This window comes from Meles meles, chromosome 6 (assembly GCF_922984935.1).
Source record: "Meles meles chromosome 6, mMelMel3.1 paternal haplotype, whole genome shotgun sequence".
Lineage (NCBI taxonomy): Eukaryota > Metazoa > Chordata > Mammalia > Carnivora > Mustelidae > Meles > Meles meles.
Window position 1 is genome coordinate 140,395,113 of NC_060071.1, and position 15,174 is coordinate 140,410,286.

General features: G+C 54.5%; 1 protein-coding gene across 7 annotated transcripts in view; it reads right to left on the reverse strand.

Moving 5' to 3' along the window:
- Positions 1–15,174, reverse strand: part of ITPK1 (inositol-tetrakisphosphate 1-kinase) — a 166,664-nt gene that overhangs the window by 39,192 nt on the left and 112,298 nt on the right. For all 7 annotated transcript variants that reach the window (XM_046009826.1, XM_046009828.1, XM_046009831.1 and 4 more), the window contains one exon: positions 4,337–4,454. In XM_046009826.1, the coding sequence (XP_045865782.1) occupies positions 4,337–4,454 (118 nt within the window). The remainder of the gene's footprint in view (positions 1–4,336; positions 4,455–15,174) is intronic.

Consider the following 15,174-nt stretch of genomic DNA (forward strand, 5'->3'; position numbering starts at 1 on the left):
CATCTGTCACCTCCAGAGCACATGTCGCCCGTCACCCACCACTGTCACCAGCTCTGAAGGGTCTCTCGAGCCCTCTGTCCTGACGCCCTCCATCAGCCACGGCCCACTGCCACCCCCCAGGGCTGAGAACACCAGCTTGTGTCCTCCAACCACATCACAGCTTTCTCTCGTGTCGCTTCGGCCAGTTCAGGAGGCAGCCGGGGGAGGCTGCCGCGGGGAGGTGCCCAGAGCTCCTCCTGGAAGAATCCAGGAATGGCCTCAATTGCCCGACCTGCGGTGGCAGAGAGAGAAGAGCCCTGCAGTGCGTGCTCGGCGATCATGACTTGTTGACCCCGCCTCCCCCGCCCTCCCCCATGCCTGTGCCAGGCAATGTTCCATTTCTGGGAGGTTCCTGCCCTTGGTCTGAACGGGATCCAGGTTCAGGGCCATCTGTGCCTCTGGCTAAGGGGTGGGGGTACAGCCCCACCACAAACAGTCACTCGATTAGAGAACCCTGTGGCCCAAACGCTCTGGGGTGGGTCACTCTGCAAGCCTAGGGACCTCACGCTGCTGTGAGCTGCTGTGTGGAAGGAATTTACTGCTAGGGTCACAGGCTGAGGCCACTGCCCCCCGGGCCAGCTGGAGGAGGAATGGCCTCATTCCAAGAGACATTCACCCCTGGGCTCCCCAGGCAGCAACCCACTTCTCGGAAGGTGAGGTGACCGACAACTTGGTGTCCCTCGGAACTCGTTCTCCCCCTTCTTCCACAGTGGCAAAGCTCCCAATTTCAGCTGAGCACATGGTGGCCCAGAATAAAACCCACATTTCCCAACTCCCCTGCAGCTCCGTGTGGGACTCAGTCCTGGCCAGTGATGTATGGACCGAGCACTGTCAGAGCCTTTCCTTAAAAAGATAACCACCACTATCTCCCCTGGATTCCTTTTCCTCTGTCCCTCCCAACCCGCAGGTCTAGACCCTGGACGTGATGGCTGGAGTTTCGGCAGCACCACCATGGACCAGCAGGCTCGCATCACAGAACAATCAGCTGGAAGAAGTCTGGGTCCTTCCTCTGCGCTGCTCCATGAGAGAGAAATGAAGCTCTATCTCACTTAAGCCACCGTTATTTCAGGTCTCTGTTGCTATGGCAACTTCAGGGCTCAGCAAATGGGCATGTTTGAGACTGATGGGTCTGAGGCACCAAAAGAACCCCGCCTCCCCTCTGGGCTCTGAATTAGAAGAGGATGGACCCTGGGAGCATGGAATCAAGCTGGTGCCGAGATACTCAGACTGGGAGCCGGGGGCTCCGGGCAGCGGTCCTCCCCCGTCTCCACAGGCTCTGCGTGGACCCAGAGCGTGGACCCCCCCCGACTCCAAGGGCTCCGCCGCCTTCCGGGGAGGCCGCCACCCCCGCTGCAGAGCAGGGAGCTCTGGGCACCTCCCCGCGGCAGCCTCCCCCGGCCTTACGTGCAGCTGCCCCGGCTCTCTGAGGCAGGCACCGCCACCCCGGCATGAAGGACGGAGACAACCCCAGGAGGCCTCCAGCAAGCCCCTTCCTCCAGTGCTGGAGCAGTGTCACTTGGGCTGCTCTGTCTGCGGAACTTACAAGGTAATTATGGCCATTGGCAGCGCGCTTAACTCGGCTGCCTCCCGGAATAGCAGGAGGGGGGCGGGGGAGTGCTGGGGATATGCCTCCGGAGAAGGTTCTCTGCATCTGCGGGGAGGAGCCCCGCTCCGGGAGGCTGGCAGGCGAGAGCCATGAGAGAGTCCAGAAGAACAGCCGTGGGGGTGGGGAGGGGGTCAGGAAAAGGCTCCAGGAAATCCCAGCTTCTGCCCACCCTCCTGTAAGAATGCCAGCCCGGCTCAGCGCACGATAAAGAAAATCCAGGGTACAGCGGTCACGGCCCACCCACAAAACAATTCCTGCTGGCCTAGGACCAAGCCGGCCTCAGGGTTCGGTCAACACGTTCCTGCCCAGCACGGAGGGGGCTTCCCCACCACCCACCCCTGCCCTGCAGGCAGCTCCTGAGCTGAGGACCCCTGGTTTTGAGGTTTCTTGGACCCAGCAGAGTGGAGGCTGATTCTCTCCCCACAAGGGGTCGGTCACCAGTCCGACACACGTATGGCTCTGTGTGGGTCACCTTTACACCAGGATATGGGTAATGGCCACTGGAACCTGTCTCCAGGCCATGTCTGCACTGACCTAAAATGTACGCTCATGTCCTCGCTCACCAGCTCACACGCCTTCGGTGGGTGCCCACGAACGACGTCCCCAACTGCACGAGGCATTCCACATCCCTGACACTGACCCAACGTCTGTGAGGCAGGCACAAGCACAACCCATCACTGGTCCCCTGGCCCCTGACTGTGCACAGTCCCACTCCGGGCCCAGACTCAGCCTTGACCCCAGACCTGATTCTCTACCCAGGAAAACTGAGAGAGACTCCAAGATCAGCTCCTTCCAACGTAATGGGCGCTGTGCCAGCCGCTGACATTCCCAGGTGACGCCATGTGCCAGGACCCATGCTAAGTGCTCACCAGTCGTCATCCCAGTTATCTCAACCGCAGACCCCGAGGACAAACCACTTACTATCAACATCTTAACAGGAAACAGGCCTAAGCTAGGTCAAAGGACTTGGCCAAGGGCACAACAGCGGCAACAGCCCACATTCAGATACGACCTCAGTCTGTCTCCCCCCAAAACCTGTGCTCTTTGCTCTGAAAAAAACCTTCTCAGCAGTGACCTCCCTGACCCCACTGGTACACATCACTCTTCTCGTGGACTTGAGGACATGAGATGTGGCCGCTGCCCCACGACTCCTCCCGCTCAATAAGCAGCCCTTCTCATCAGGATCGGATTCATCTCCGGTCCCTTCACACACAGCCGGTGTCCAACGCGCACAACTCCTGGGATTTCCTTTCCAGAACCGAAGTTTAGCCGGAACATCCCTACAGATCTTTCTTCTCGTCTGAGAGTTCTAGTCAGAGCCGGGGAAGGAAGGCAAAGCAAAGGGAAGCTGACATCATCACTGACCGTTCCACACCCAAGGGGAAAAGGGTGCCGGCATGCTGAAAAGGCCTGCTGCTTGGAGGCCACCCAGAAAGGCCAGGCTTTATGCCACCTGCTGAACACCAGGAACACTCAGGAACAGGCCTTGAGGCCCCCTCCAGGACAGCCAGGTCCAACACCCAGCTCTTCCACAGGGCAAGCTCCCTAGAGAAGCAAGGACTCGACGACTCTCAAGGCCCAGGTCCGTGAGGACAGGTGCTTGCTAGATCCACGGCCATCTGGCCACGGACACGTAAGTTAAGCTTAGGGGCTGCGAGCTGACAGTCTGAGTCGGGGGAACCTGGCAGGATGCTGACTCTGCCACACGCAGGCTGTGTGATGCGGGCCCGTCTGCTGAGCTCTCAGTCTCCACTACCGTCTGTAAAATGGGGAGGGTAACCGCCCCCACTTTCAGAAGCGCCGAAGGATAGAGCACAAGGAGAGGGCTGAGCCCTGCAGACAGGCTGCCTCTGGTCCGGCCAGCCAAACTCTGCCTGCCGGTCCCACTGCCACCCGAAACAAGGACTGGCCAAGTCAACACCCAGGTCAGGGCCAGGCGGGCCACCGTCATGGTCTGGATGGCAGGAATGGGGGCTGCCCTTCCTCAAAATTAAACGAGAACTCTCAGCAGGGAACGCAGGGCCAGGCAAAGAGGGCTAAGTTACTGTTCACGGGACTCCTTCCAAAATAGTCCTTCTCACAAAAACAAACACCTTGGGAAGGCCGTCCAGCTTCTCTGGAGCTCCCGGGCCCAGGAAGGTGGGGAGAAAGAGTCCTCAGGGACGAGAGGATGTTGCTGGCAGGACAAGCTCCCGCACCTAAGCGGGAGGCTCCTGCGTCGAGAACGGAGCGTACCCCGTGAGGTCCAGCGGCCACATGACCCATCTCCAGGGCTTTGATTAAAGGCCCTTCAATCTCTCTGTTTGTCTCCACTGCCCGGTTACACAACTCCCCTTCCCGGCCCGCTGCTCCGCCATTCTGCACACAGCCCTGCTCTCTAACCACCGTGTTATCGGGACACTTCATCACCACTCTGTGGGCTCAAGACAACAACACAAAACCGTCTTGAAGTGGCTGCAGCCGCTCTCCTCCCCGAAGAGCACCCTGGGGCTTTTATTTCCTAATTCTGCTGGTCAGAGGAGGAGCGAGGCCCTCCCAAGAACGTGTGCCCCTGGGGAATTCAACTCCTTCCTGCCCCAAAGGGCTTAAGAAAGATCAGACACCCCCCTCCTCCCACCCCCATGCAACGGCCACCCTGTCACTGCAGGGGTGGGCCACGTGCGATGTGGGCCAAGCCACGTGTGTCCCTACCTTTCATGTAGGCCTCGATCTTCCGGATGAGCTCATAGGACTTGGAGCGGTCGAGGAGGGTCCTGATGGCAGGAAGGGGGTCCAGGACAATGGTCTCAGGGTGCGCATCGATGTATTCCTGAAAGGAAAACACACCTCTTCCGGTTGGAGGCCGAGCTGGAAACAAGTTTTCCACAAGATTCCATCCCACACGCCCTCATGGCATCCATCCCCCTTCTCCTCCCTCCCTCCACCCCCCAGCCCTGACTTCACAAGTTTGGGGAAGATGCCTCCATGCTCTTGGCCCCAGTGGGATCACATGATGCTGGTTAGACCAATCAGCACCTTCCACCCTGGCCATAGGCTCCAGAACAGGGCACATGACCCAAGTCGGCCCAATCAGATGCAGGCTCAGGGCTCTCGCTAGGAATGCTGGGACAAGACCATTCTCTCCCACACCGAGGGGACCAGGCAGCTGGGAGCAGGCACCCTGAAATCTGAGAGAGAGGCCTGACGAAGCCAGAACTGAGAACGAGAGGCCAGCCTGAGAACAGAGCCAAGAAAAGGAGCACAAGCAGGCTCCGGTCAACTCGTTTGGCTCCCGGATAAAGCCTCACCTGAAACCGGCTCTGCTGCCCATATGGATGACACTCGAGAAGAGTGGCCCAGAGCCCTGCACGGATAAGGACTCTGGGGCAGGGCCAGCGAGAGCGGAATGAATGCCGGGATTCAGGCGAGGGTCGGTGTGGAAGGCAGGATGACAAACCCACCCCAGGGCGGCCCCCTGACCCTCAGGTACCCCCTGCAATGTGCTTCTTCTCTACCCACTAGCTTCAGGGCAGACTGGGAACCTGTAAGCAGGACTGTGACCAAATCAGCCTTTGAGGAATTTAGGGTCTCCCTGGGGAAATAACAGTTAGGCACCTGGGGGACGAAACTACCATCTCCAACAAAATTCAACAAGAGACTGGGCAAAAGGTGTCTGGGAAAGGAACACTAGGATCCCACCCTGCCCCTTGGCACCTCTGTGACCGCAGGAGCCCAAGCCACATCTGTGGGCCATGACAGCTCGGCAGGCAGATGCAGTAAATGGGACCATCCGCCTGGCCCCAGAACACGGATTCCGAGAACAAAAATATGGAATGCTGGAGGAACAAGAGAGTGGCTAAAAGGAAAGCCTGGGTGGAAGGGAGGCCATTCGCCAGCTGTTGTTATTGTGAACTGAATTGTGTCCTCAACAGCTCTGTTCGAGTCCTAAGCCCTGGTGCTTGTGGGTGTGACCTTATTTGGAAATAGTGTCTCTACAGATGGAAGCAAACTAAAATGAGGCCACAGAGGATTAGGATGGACCCTAATCCATTGACTGGTGTCTTTAAGATGGGGGCAGTCTGGAAAGAGACACACAGGGAGGAGGTCATCTGAAGACAGAGACAGTGACTGATGTCATGCCTGCCAAGGACCACTGGCCACCGCGGGAAGGCAGGACAGCAGCATGGGACAGATTCTCTCTCAGTGCCTCCAGAAGGAACCAACCCTGCAGACACCTTGACTTCAGACTTCGAGCCTCCTTAACTGTGAGAGGAAAAGGTCTCTGTTGTCTTGAGCCACCCAGTCCGTGGCACTTTGTCAAGGCCACCCCAGGGAATGAACACACCAGCTTAATTCATTCCCCTGCCCACCCAGTCTACAAGATCAGTCTGCGAGGTCAGCAAAGGCCAAGGAGAAATCCACAATGCTTCTTTCAAGTCAGCCTTATCAACAAAAAAGAAAGCGCCATTTGGAATTACTCTTTTTTTCAGTGAACCTATTTTGGTTCCTAGTGATCATTTTTAAGAGCTCTCAACACAAAGCCAGAGATTTCTATCTCCTTCTCCTCTGAAATCTGCTCCCCACCTTGGGTTTCATACCAGAGTATCTGCTTATGGGCTCATTTGTATCTTTTTCTTTGAATGTTTAAAAAATCTTCTCTGTTCCTGAAGGGTGGCCGGTATGTGCCGGTATGGGGAGCCCTTCTTCCCATCCTCCCACCCATGAACTCTGTGGGGCCAGCACTCTCTCGGCACCTCTCCCCACATACCCATGCTGTAGACACAAACGCAGAAGACAAGCCACCTTCCCCCTCCTCCCGAGAGAGGGGCAGCCGTCAGCAAGTCACCCCAGTTCCTGGCGCACTTCCCTGCTTATACAGGACAAGACTGTCAGCTGATGTGGGCGAGTCCACGGGGGCCACAAAGACAAGCTGAGAAGTGTCCTTAAGGAAGACGTATCCAGAGCTGCCTTCAGGCCGGGGGCCGTACCTAGACCTCCTCTCTCCAGCCTCAGCCTTGCCTAAGTGCCTACATCTCTCCAAGGCAGGCTCCCCATCAACAAGTAAGCGCTGTCAACACCATTCCGTTGGCCCAGGTCTACACTGCCACAAGAGAATGTCATTCACGAGACACCAAGGTTCCTGCATACATATAAAATCGCATTACTCTCTTCATGTTAAAAGGTCATCCACACGACAAAGTGCATATCACTCATGGTGCCCAGGGCATCGTGCAGAGTACTAAAGACACATGGATGAAGGAAAGCCTTCTGGGCTTCCCCTTACTGGATCTATAATCGTGACCAATGAGTTCTGTTCCACGTTACGACCTAAACACACTGAACCGTCCCCACACCCCGTCCTCCTCCCCTACCCCAACATGCCAGGAAGCAACCTGGTGCAGAGGAAACAGTGAGGGCCCAGGACTCAAGGGACCCAGGCTCCCACTGTTCAATCACCTTCCAGGGTCGCCCTGGGCAGGCCACTTGGCCTCCCTAGGCCTCAGTTCCCTCATCTGTGACTTAAAAGCCTACACTGGAAAAAAACGGAGGACTGGGGACGCCTGGGTGGCTCAGTGGGTGAAAGCCTCTGTTTTCGGCTCAGGTCATGACCCCAGGGTCCTAGGATCGAGCCCCACATTGGGCTCTCTGCTCGGCGGGGAGCCTGTTTCCTCCCGTCTCTCTGCCTGTCTCTCTGCCTGCCTCTCTGCCTACTTGTGATCTCTATCTATCAAATAAAAAAATAAAATCTTAATAAAACAAAACAAACAAACAAAACCCCCCAAGAAAACAGAGGACTGGTGCTTATGGAGGCAGACTTCAGGGCCGCACACGGGGGCTGCTGCTGGAGGCCTTGCGGACAATGCTGGCGGCCTTGCGGACAATGCTGGCTGGCTGCCTTCAGCAACGGGGCGGTGTCAGAGGCGCTCGCTTCGGTGGGCTGGCCCAGGTCTTCCCCCAACAACTGAGTCCCCTTAAGTCCACACATGCTCCTTCCTCCCCCTCGAAAATCCACCCCCACCCCCCAGCCCCAAGAAGAGTATCCGAGTAGTTGTTGACCTGGTTGCACTTTTCTGCGTTAGGGCAGGGACCTTTAAAGAGAGAACTCCGAATCATCAAGACATGAATTTAAGCCAAATTCGTGAGGGAAAGAAGTTAGAAGAAATGAAGGGGAAAATATCTGACAAGCAGGCGCCAACAAGCTTCTGACCCGGGATGAATGCATCGGTATTAACAGAAGAATTATTCCTAAACACTATCTCTTTGGGGACGAGGACAGAGAGGGCAAAGAAAGAGTTTTTCCAATCGCCCCGCTATCCACAAGTGGATTTCCTTCCAAGCCTTTCAGCTTATCTATTGTACCACAGGCCTCATGCATTTTTCACAAGACTCTTAGAATTACCAAACAAATTGCTGGAAGGGTGAGCGCCCTGTACCATTTTATCACCACTCAGAAGAAGAAAGGCCCAAACGGTCTCCATGGCAAATGGTAAACACATGTTCCTTTCGAGCGCCCGCCGCGGAACACCTACAAAGGGAGCCTGGACATTACCAAGGGCCAGCCGGGCTCGAGGCAGACTGAAAAAGGGGGAGAGCAGACATAGCCCCCATCAGGGGGCCAGGAGGAGGGCTACAGAGCACAGACTGTTTGTGGAGGGGACAAAGGGGCAAAGGCCGGCCAGGTACCCCTGGCCCCCAGGCCCAAGGGATGATGATGCCAGGAGGGACGCAGAGCCCTCTCTGCTGGGCTGGAGGAAATCGACGCTTCCCCAGTGCGAAAGTGAGCCAAATGAGAGGATCAGGGGGCACCACAGACACCATTTCCTCTGCGGTTCCATTAATGGACAGAAAAGGAGCTGGCAGATGCAAGGGTTTGCTCTTATCTAACAGAAAATGCAGGCAGAAGTCCCAAGTTCAAATCCTGCCTCTGGCACTTACCCTATGTCTATGAAAAAGAAACTGCAGTTTATCTCTGAGATTCTGTCTCCTGGTGTGCAAAATGGGCATTTTTACTCCCAAAGACTTGCCTATCTGTTAGACAGAGCGAGTGCACGCACATGCACACACACGGGAGGGACAGAGGGTGAGGACGAGAGAAAATCTCAAACAGACACCCCCCTGCCCCACCCCGAGGGTGAAGCCTGACCTGGGGCTCGATCCTCTGACCCTGAGATCATGACCTAAGCCAAACTCAAGAGTCAGACACTTAACCAACTGAGCCACCCAGGCACCCCTGCATTTTAAATAAAACCCATCTCAGGGAGCTACTTTGGGCAACAAGACCCGGACTGAAAAAAAGGATTCTCACGGTCGGACAACACGTGGGCTCTCAGCACCGCACCTGGCCCAAGGTCTCTGAGCTCATCTAGCCATGCCCCATGCAGCAGACTGCGGGGCAGGCCAGCCCTGCACCTGAGGGGAACGACAGGGCTCTTCTGGCTGGGGTCAACCCTCCAGCTGACGCCCGGAGCACCACAAAATCCCCTGGCCTGTGGCAGCCCAGGCTGCAGGGCGCACCCCTCTGTGGACAGGTCCTGGCAAAGCTCACAATGCCAGTGGCACCCAGCCAGCCGGTCCCTTATGGGGGCGTGGAGAGAAGTGCCCGTGCCCAGTTCCCGCCCCCTCCGTTCTCAGACATAGGGGACGTTCTGGCCCACCCCCGCCCCAGACACTGCAGGCCCCTTTTTAGAAAGCAGTGATTCATTTTTTAGAGAGGCGTACTGAAATTATTTACAGATTAGATATGATGCCTGGAATCTGCTTCAAAGTAACCAGGCACTGCGGATGGTGAGAGACGTAGGTGAGGCAGAGAGAAAACGAGAGTGGTCGCACGTGGCTACTTCGTGAAGCTGGGTGGCGGGACGGGGGAGGGCGCTGCAGCCTTCTCTCGAGTATTTTTAAATTTTGTGTAACAAAAAAACTGGAGACAGAATGGAAGGGAGGGGTGAAGTAACCAGGTCCTCCCTTTCTTCAAGCCCACACACCCCTAGTTGTGCCAGAGACCAATTCAAACACCAACACTATCTTTCCCGAAGGAGCAGGAGGCAGCCAGCTAGATGGGAAATGCAGTGAGAGATTAATTATGGAAAAGATAATACAAAAAATAATCATCACCATAATTTTTAAATAACAGCAGCCACCATTTACCTAGGACCGGCTGGCGACGTGCACATTGCTGGGAAAATACTCTTTTTTAAGCACAATGTCCTTTAGTATAAAAATCCGATAAGGTGAGAGCTCAAACTATAGAACTCGTAGAAGAATGCACGGGTGTACCTCTTCGTGGCCTTGAATCAGACAGTAGTTTCTTAAGATACGGTACCAAAAGTAGAAAAGAAAAAATAAACTGTATGTTCTCGACATTAGGAGCTTTTGCGCGTCAAGGACACCACTCACCTGAGACCTGGCGCAGAGCCTCACCTCGTGGTGCTCATGACCCAGCCGCTAAAAGGCCATCAGCCAGCACAGCCTAACCTCTAACCTCCACGGCAGGACTGGGAAACTCGGGCCCGGTGGACTGTTCCAGAAGGGTTGGGGGGGCTGGGATAGAAGCAGCAGCATCACACAGAGCCCTGGAAGCCCCTTCTCCTCTCCAGGCCTCTGGCACCTCTGTAAGGTGAAGGCCAATCCTGTGAAAAGGTTACATGCATGGGAGCCAGGGGCGGTGAGAACTGGGGTGGAATCCCGCCTTCCCCGCCTGTGACTCTGCCTCCAAAAGCCCCGGTCCTCATCTGTAACGTGGGGACCGGAGCAGCTCCTACCTCACAGGATTTTTTTTTTTTTTAAATTCCAGGTTTATTGAGATAGATTTCAAATACCATGCGATTTACCCACTTACAGATTACAGCCCAAGGATTTTAATACGTCGACAGAGCTGTGTAACCATCTGCACGGTTAATTTTAGGACATTTTCATCACCTCAAAAAAAAAAAAAAAATCCCTATGTTTGAGCTCTCAGCTTCAATTCACCCATTCCCTCCAGCCCCTGGAAACCACTTTCTGTCTCTACAGACTTGCCCATTCTGGACATTTCATACGAATGGAATCAAGTGCGGTCTTTTGGGACCGGCTTCTTTCACGGAGCGTAATGTTTTCAGGGTTCATCCGCGCCGTGACACGTGTATGAACAACGCTCCACCGTGTGCAAATACCAGATCTGTTCATGCACTCATCAGGGGACGGGTCTCTGGCTTGCTTTCACCTTGGGGTTACTACAAGTAGTGCTACTATGAACATCCGGACACAGGTTTCTGTGTGGACTAATGTTTTCATCTCCCTTGGACTAAACACCGGGTATTCTTGGGGTAAGAATGCAAAAGATCACAAGACTTCTCAGCCACTCAAGCACAGAGGTTCAAAAGGTAGCAAGCATAGAAATCTACCACGGTACACAGAAGAAACCAATTTTCTGATTTTCCAAAGCTGCAGTCACACAAAATAAATGCTAGATTCGATTCTCAAAGCAATCTCTGTGGTCTGTAGCATAAACAACTATATTTTTATTCCCATTTTATAGATGAAAAAGCTGAGTTTCTGACCGAGGCAAAGTGACCAGCTCAAGGTCACACAACCAGCTGGGGCTTTGCCAGGATTCGAAACCACCTGTTACAAGGTCAACCCCACAGCTTCTGCAGTGCAACCCTGTCCCCTACCCCAACAAGTTATGTGGCTAAAGTGCTTTTCAATTCCCACAAAGTCTAAGGACCCTTTTTGAACCCAAGTGCTGGATAACCTGTGCACAACTCAGTCGGGCAGGTCTAGAACAGGAAAGAGAGGACCAACGCCTGGGGCCAGCAGGGGGCAGGGGGTGGTGGTTGAGAGGAAAGAGGCTGCGAGCTGCCCAGACCTCCCGTGGACGGAGCAGCCTGTACCGGGTCTCTGGAGGCCGGCTCTCTGAACGAGGGCTTCCTGAGTATTTGCACTTAAAGAGCAGATCCTATGTAAGCACTGTAGCGAGAGTGAGCCCCGCCCATGTTCCAGAACTCTCCATCTCCAGCGAGGTGGGACAGGAAGCTGCGCGGGGAAGGCTAAAAGAGGAGTCACATGTAGGGCTGGGCAAGCTAAGTGCCAGGTTCCCCTGCCAAGCATTCTGCACGTTAACCTGAAGGCTGGAGGGAGAGGCGGAGGTGGTTTCTAGGAGGAGAATTAGAGGACAGAAGTGAGTTCCAGAAAAACCCTGCTGGCCAGGAGCAGTGTGGGAGGACCAGGCTGGAAGCCACTGATGGAACAGAGATTTGAGAGCATTCGGCTTGTTGGAGAAAGTTCATCTCCAGCCTCCTTCCTTCCAGAGTCCCTGTTCCCTACCCCCCAGGAAGAGGTCTTGTGAGAGGACAGCAGGACAGCAGGTCCTCACTGAGAATGCAAAGAGAAAGAAGGGGCAGGGCAGGTCGGGCGAGGGCGGGGAAGGAGTGGGGAGCCCAGGAGTGGCTCTAGGAGCAGCTCTGCTCTGTGGTTTGATCTGCGCACGGATAGGCGGTGTATCTGGTTTGCAAAATTCGTGAAACTGCTCACTTATCTGTACAGTTTTCTGTGTGCATTATCTTCAATGTATCTAAAAAAAAAAAAAAAAAAGAACCAAAGCACCGGCCTATTCAAACAGCAAGGACCTGCTCCAGTCCCCGCTCTGCTGTGTGGCCTGCCTTACACTTACACTCTCTGGGACTCCAGCCTCCCATGCGGGGTGGGTCAAGGATGGAAAGGGGAGCTCCCGTCCACCACACCTCCCCGGGGCCGCGGCAGCCATCACCACCAACTGAGGCAATGACTGCTTGGGGACCGCAACGGCCTTTTGCACTAACCCCAGTGGGATTCAGAATCCTTAACATCATCACTCAGTTCCAGAAGTCAGACAAGCGCGGGCACCCAAGGCGAACCCCACACGCCATGCACGGAACAAACGCTCCAGGCTGATTCCTAAGACCCCATGAGTCAGAGTTTGTGTGTCTCCGTGAGCGCTCAGTCACCAAACAGATGCTGGGGAAGACCTGACGTTCTTCCCTGAGGCTGTTAAATATTACTCACCGAGCTTTTATGGGAAAAGAGGTAACCTTGGGTTTACTCAGCATAATCTCACTCCTTCTGACTCTTCCTGAGAGCACAACCCGAGGCCAGACCTTCCAGCTGATGGCCACAAAGGCTGGCCTTTGAACCCGCTCCTTCCACACCAAGTGGTGCATGAAAGACAGGAAGCATCCAGTTCCTAAAGTCTTACCACGGTGATGGAGGTCCTGGCAAGACGCCAGAAGGAGGTATTATTAATAATTACAGTAATAATCGTAATGATAGCAGCTAACTTTTCCGGAATGCTCACCAAGTACCAGACTGTTGTACACACTTTCAGGAATGGACACACTAATTCCTCAGAACAACCCTACGAAAGTAGGTCCCATCAGCAGCCCCATTTGCCAGGTAGAGAAACTAAGGCTCCGAGCCCCTCGGTACCTGGCCCAGGCTCTCCCAGGATCCAGGCCATCTGGTTCTAGAGCCCTCTAGCTGGCAAGACAAGGCATGGGGGGCCCTGGCTAAAGGAGAGGCATCTCAATTTTAGCTACAGCCAGAATTTCTCATGTGCATTCTTTTAAAATTTATGTTAAAGAAAGAAAACCAAGTCTTTCTCACAGTCAGCCAACCCAAGCCTAGGCTGCGAAGCATCCCAGCAAAAATGGCAACAGAGCTCCCAAGTTCCTTTCCCAGAAGCAGAGTCACAGAGGGTCAGACCTTGCGAGACCTAAGGTCCCTTAGTCCAGCCGGTCTTTTCAGAAAGGAGAAAGAAGCAGAAACTAGCCAGAGGTCACATGGGGAAGAGGCAGAGATGAGACCATGACCTCATCTGCTCCTTCTGCTACCCCAGGGTCCTCCCTGGCTCATTCTGTCCCAAACGTCCCAAGGAGCGATCACAGTGGGCTAGAGTCTCTGCTTCCGTTCCCAACCCTGGATCATAGACAAACGAACAACCACTAGAAGACAGTCACTCTTAGGAGAGTACAAAAATGACATGACCAGACGCTACAGCCCACAACGGCCTCTGGGATGAAGATCCACGTGGCACTGAGAGAAGATACATGTAGGATTTGACCGCACAGAATGCCTGCAGCGGACGTCTGCTGAGTGAAGGAGTAGGACCGGCAGGAGGAAGACGAATAGATGAAATGGTGTCACGGGCAATCATACCTTCAAAGGCATGGTATGCTTCTGCAGAAAGTGAAACACGTTCCTGGGAGATCAGCTCGCATGATGAGGTCATGACCCATGCCGAGCAAAGCCTGCTGGGCAGGACAGCTAATGAACGCTCTGGGCAGACTACTGAAGCCATGAAATCAACAAGATTTCATGTTCATGGACATGAAATCAACTGAAGCCAGGGCCAAATGTCCCCCAGGCAAAGCCTTCCTGGCACCACCCAGAATACCTGTCTGTTCATTACGCCCTACAGAAAACCGCAGAGAGTCTGAGGATTCCATGCTAGACCCAGGTGTCTTGGTGCAACACAATGTGCCAGGCAGCCAACCTCGGCCCTGGCTAAACCAAAGCACCCATGGTTATTCAAGAATCACGGGCCAGGCGTCTGAAGAGGTAGCCAGGTCTAGCATAGGGCTGGGGCCAGAGATTCATGCAGCTAACCCGTGGGCCAAGAGAAGGCTGTGGCAGCATCCAATACACACCAGCGGCAGGACGGCCAAGTCCAGGCACACAGGATGCCATTCACGTAGTCTGCCACTGAGCTGTGCAGTACACAACCTATGTAACAGGCCCTGACCATCAGCCAGGGCTTAAGCCTTCCAATCACTGGCTGAGCACTTCTTTCCACCGAGCACTACCTGGCCGATCCCAATTTCAGCACATGGACCCTAAGACACTGCAAAAGTTAAGGCAAAGGCCGTCAAGAAGTTTCGGTTCAAGTCTTAACACTGCCATTAACTTTATGCGTACTTCTGAAACCCACTTAAATCATTTTTACCTCAGTTTTCCCACCTCCAAAACAAGTAGGCTGGAATAACGCATTTTTATAATATCCTTTCTGGCTTTGAAGTCCTAGGATTCTTGGATGCTGTGAAGAGATAAATGAATGAAAAAACCTCTCAGGGCCCTGGAGTCTAGGACCTGAGGCCCTCTGGGGTCCTCAGGCACACACAGTGCAGTGACTGAGCAGAACCCCGCCTCGCTAGGACGGTGACACGTGTGCCCGTGACAGCGGAGGGAAGAGAGTGAGCAGGACAGGCACACGAATGACAGACGGCCAACAGCTCTGCGTCAGGGACAGACATCAGTTCACCAGCTCACGCGAGACCACACATATCCAGACCGCCTTTCAGAGCAGCCGCTAAGACAACTCCCCAGTTCTCATGGACTCAGCCCTGGCATGTGGAAGGCACCTCCTCACCTGCCACGTCTCTAACTTTTCTATAAAATGGCTTCTTGGAGAGAGCGGGGTTGCCATGTTCTCAGCCACCTTGGTCTTAATCAATCCTCATCCTATTCTGGAGAGATCGCCAGTGTCTGAGCACTCAGCCTGAGGCCTCCCAGAGAGCATTAAGCCAGGAAGGGAGGGAGCC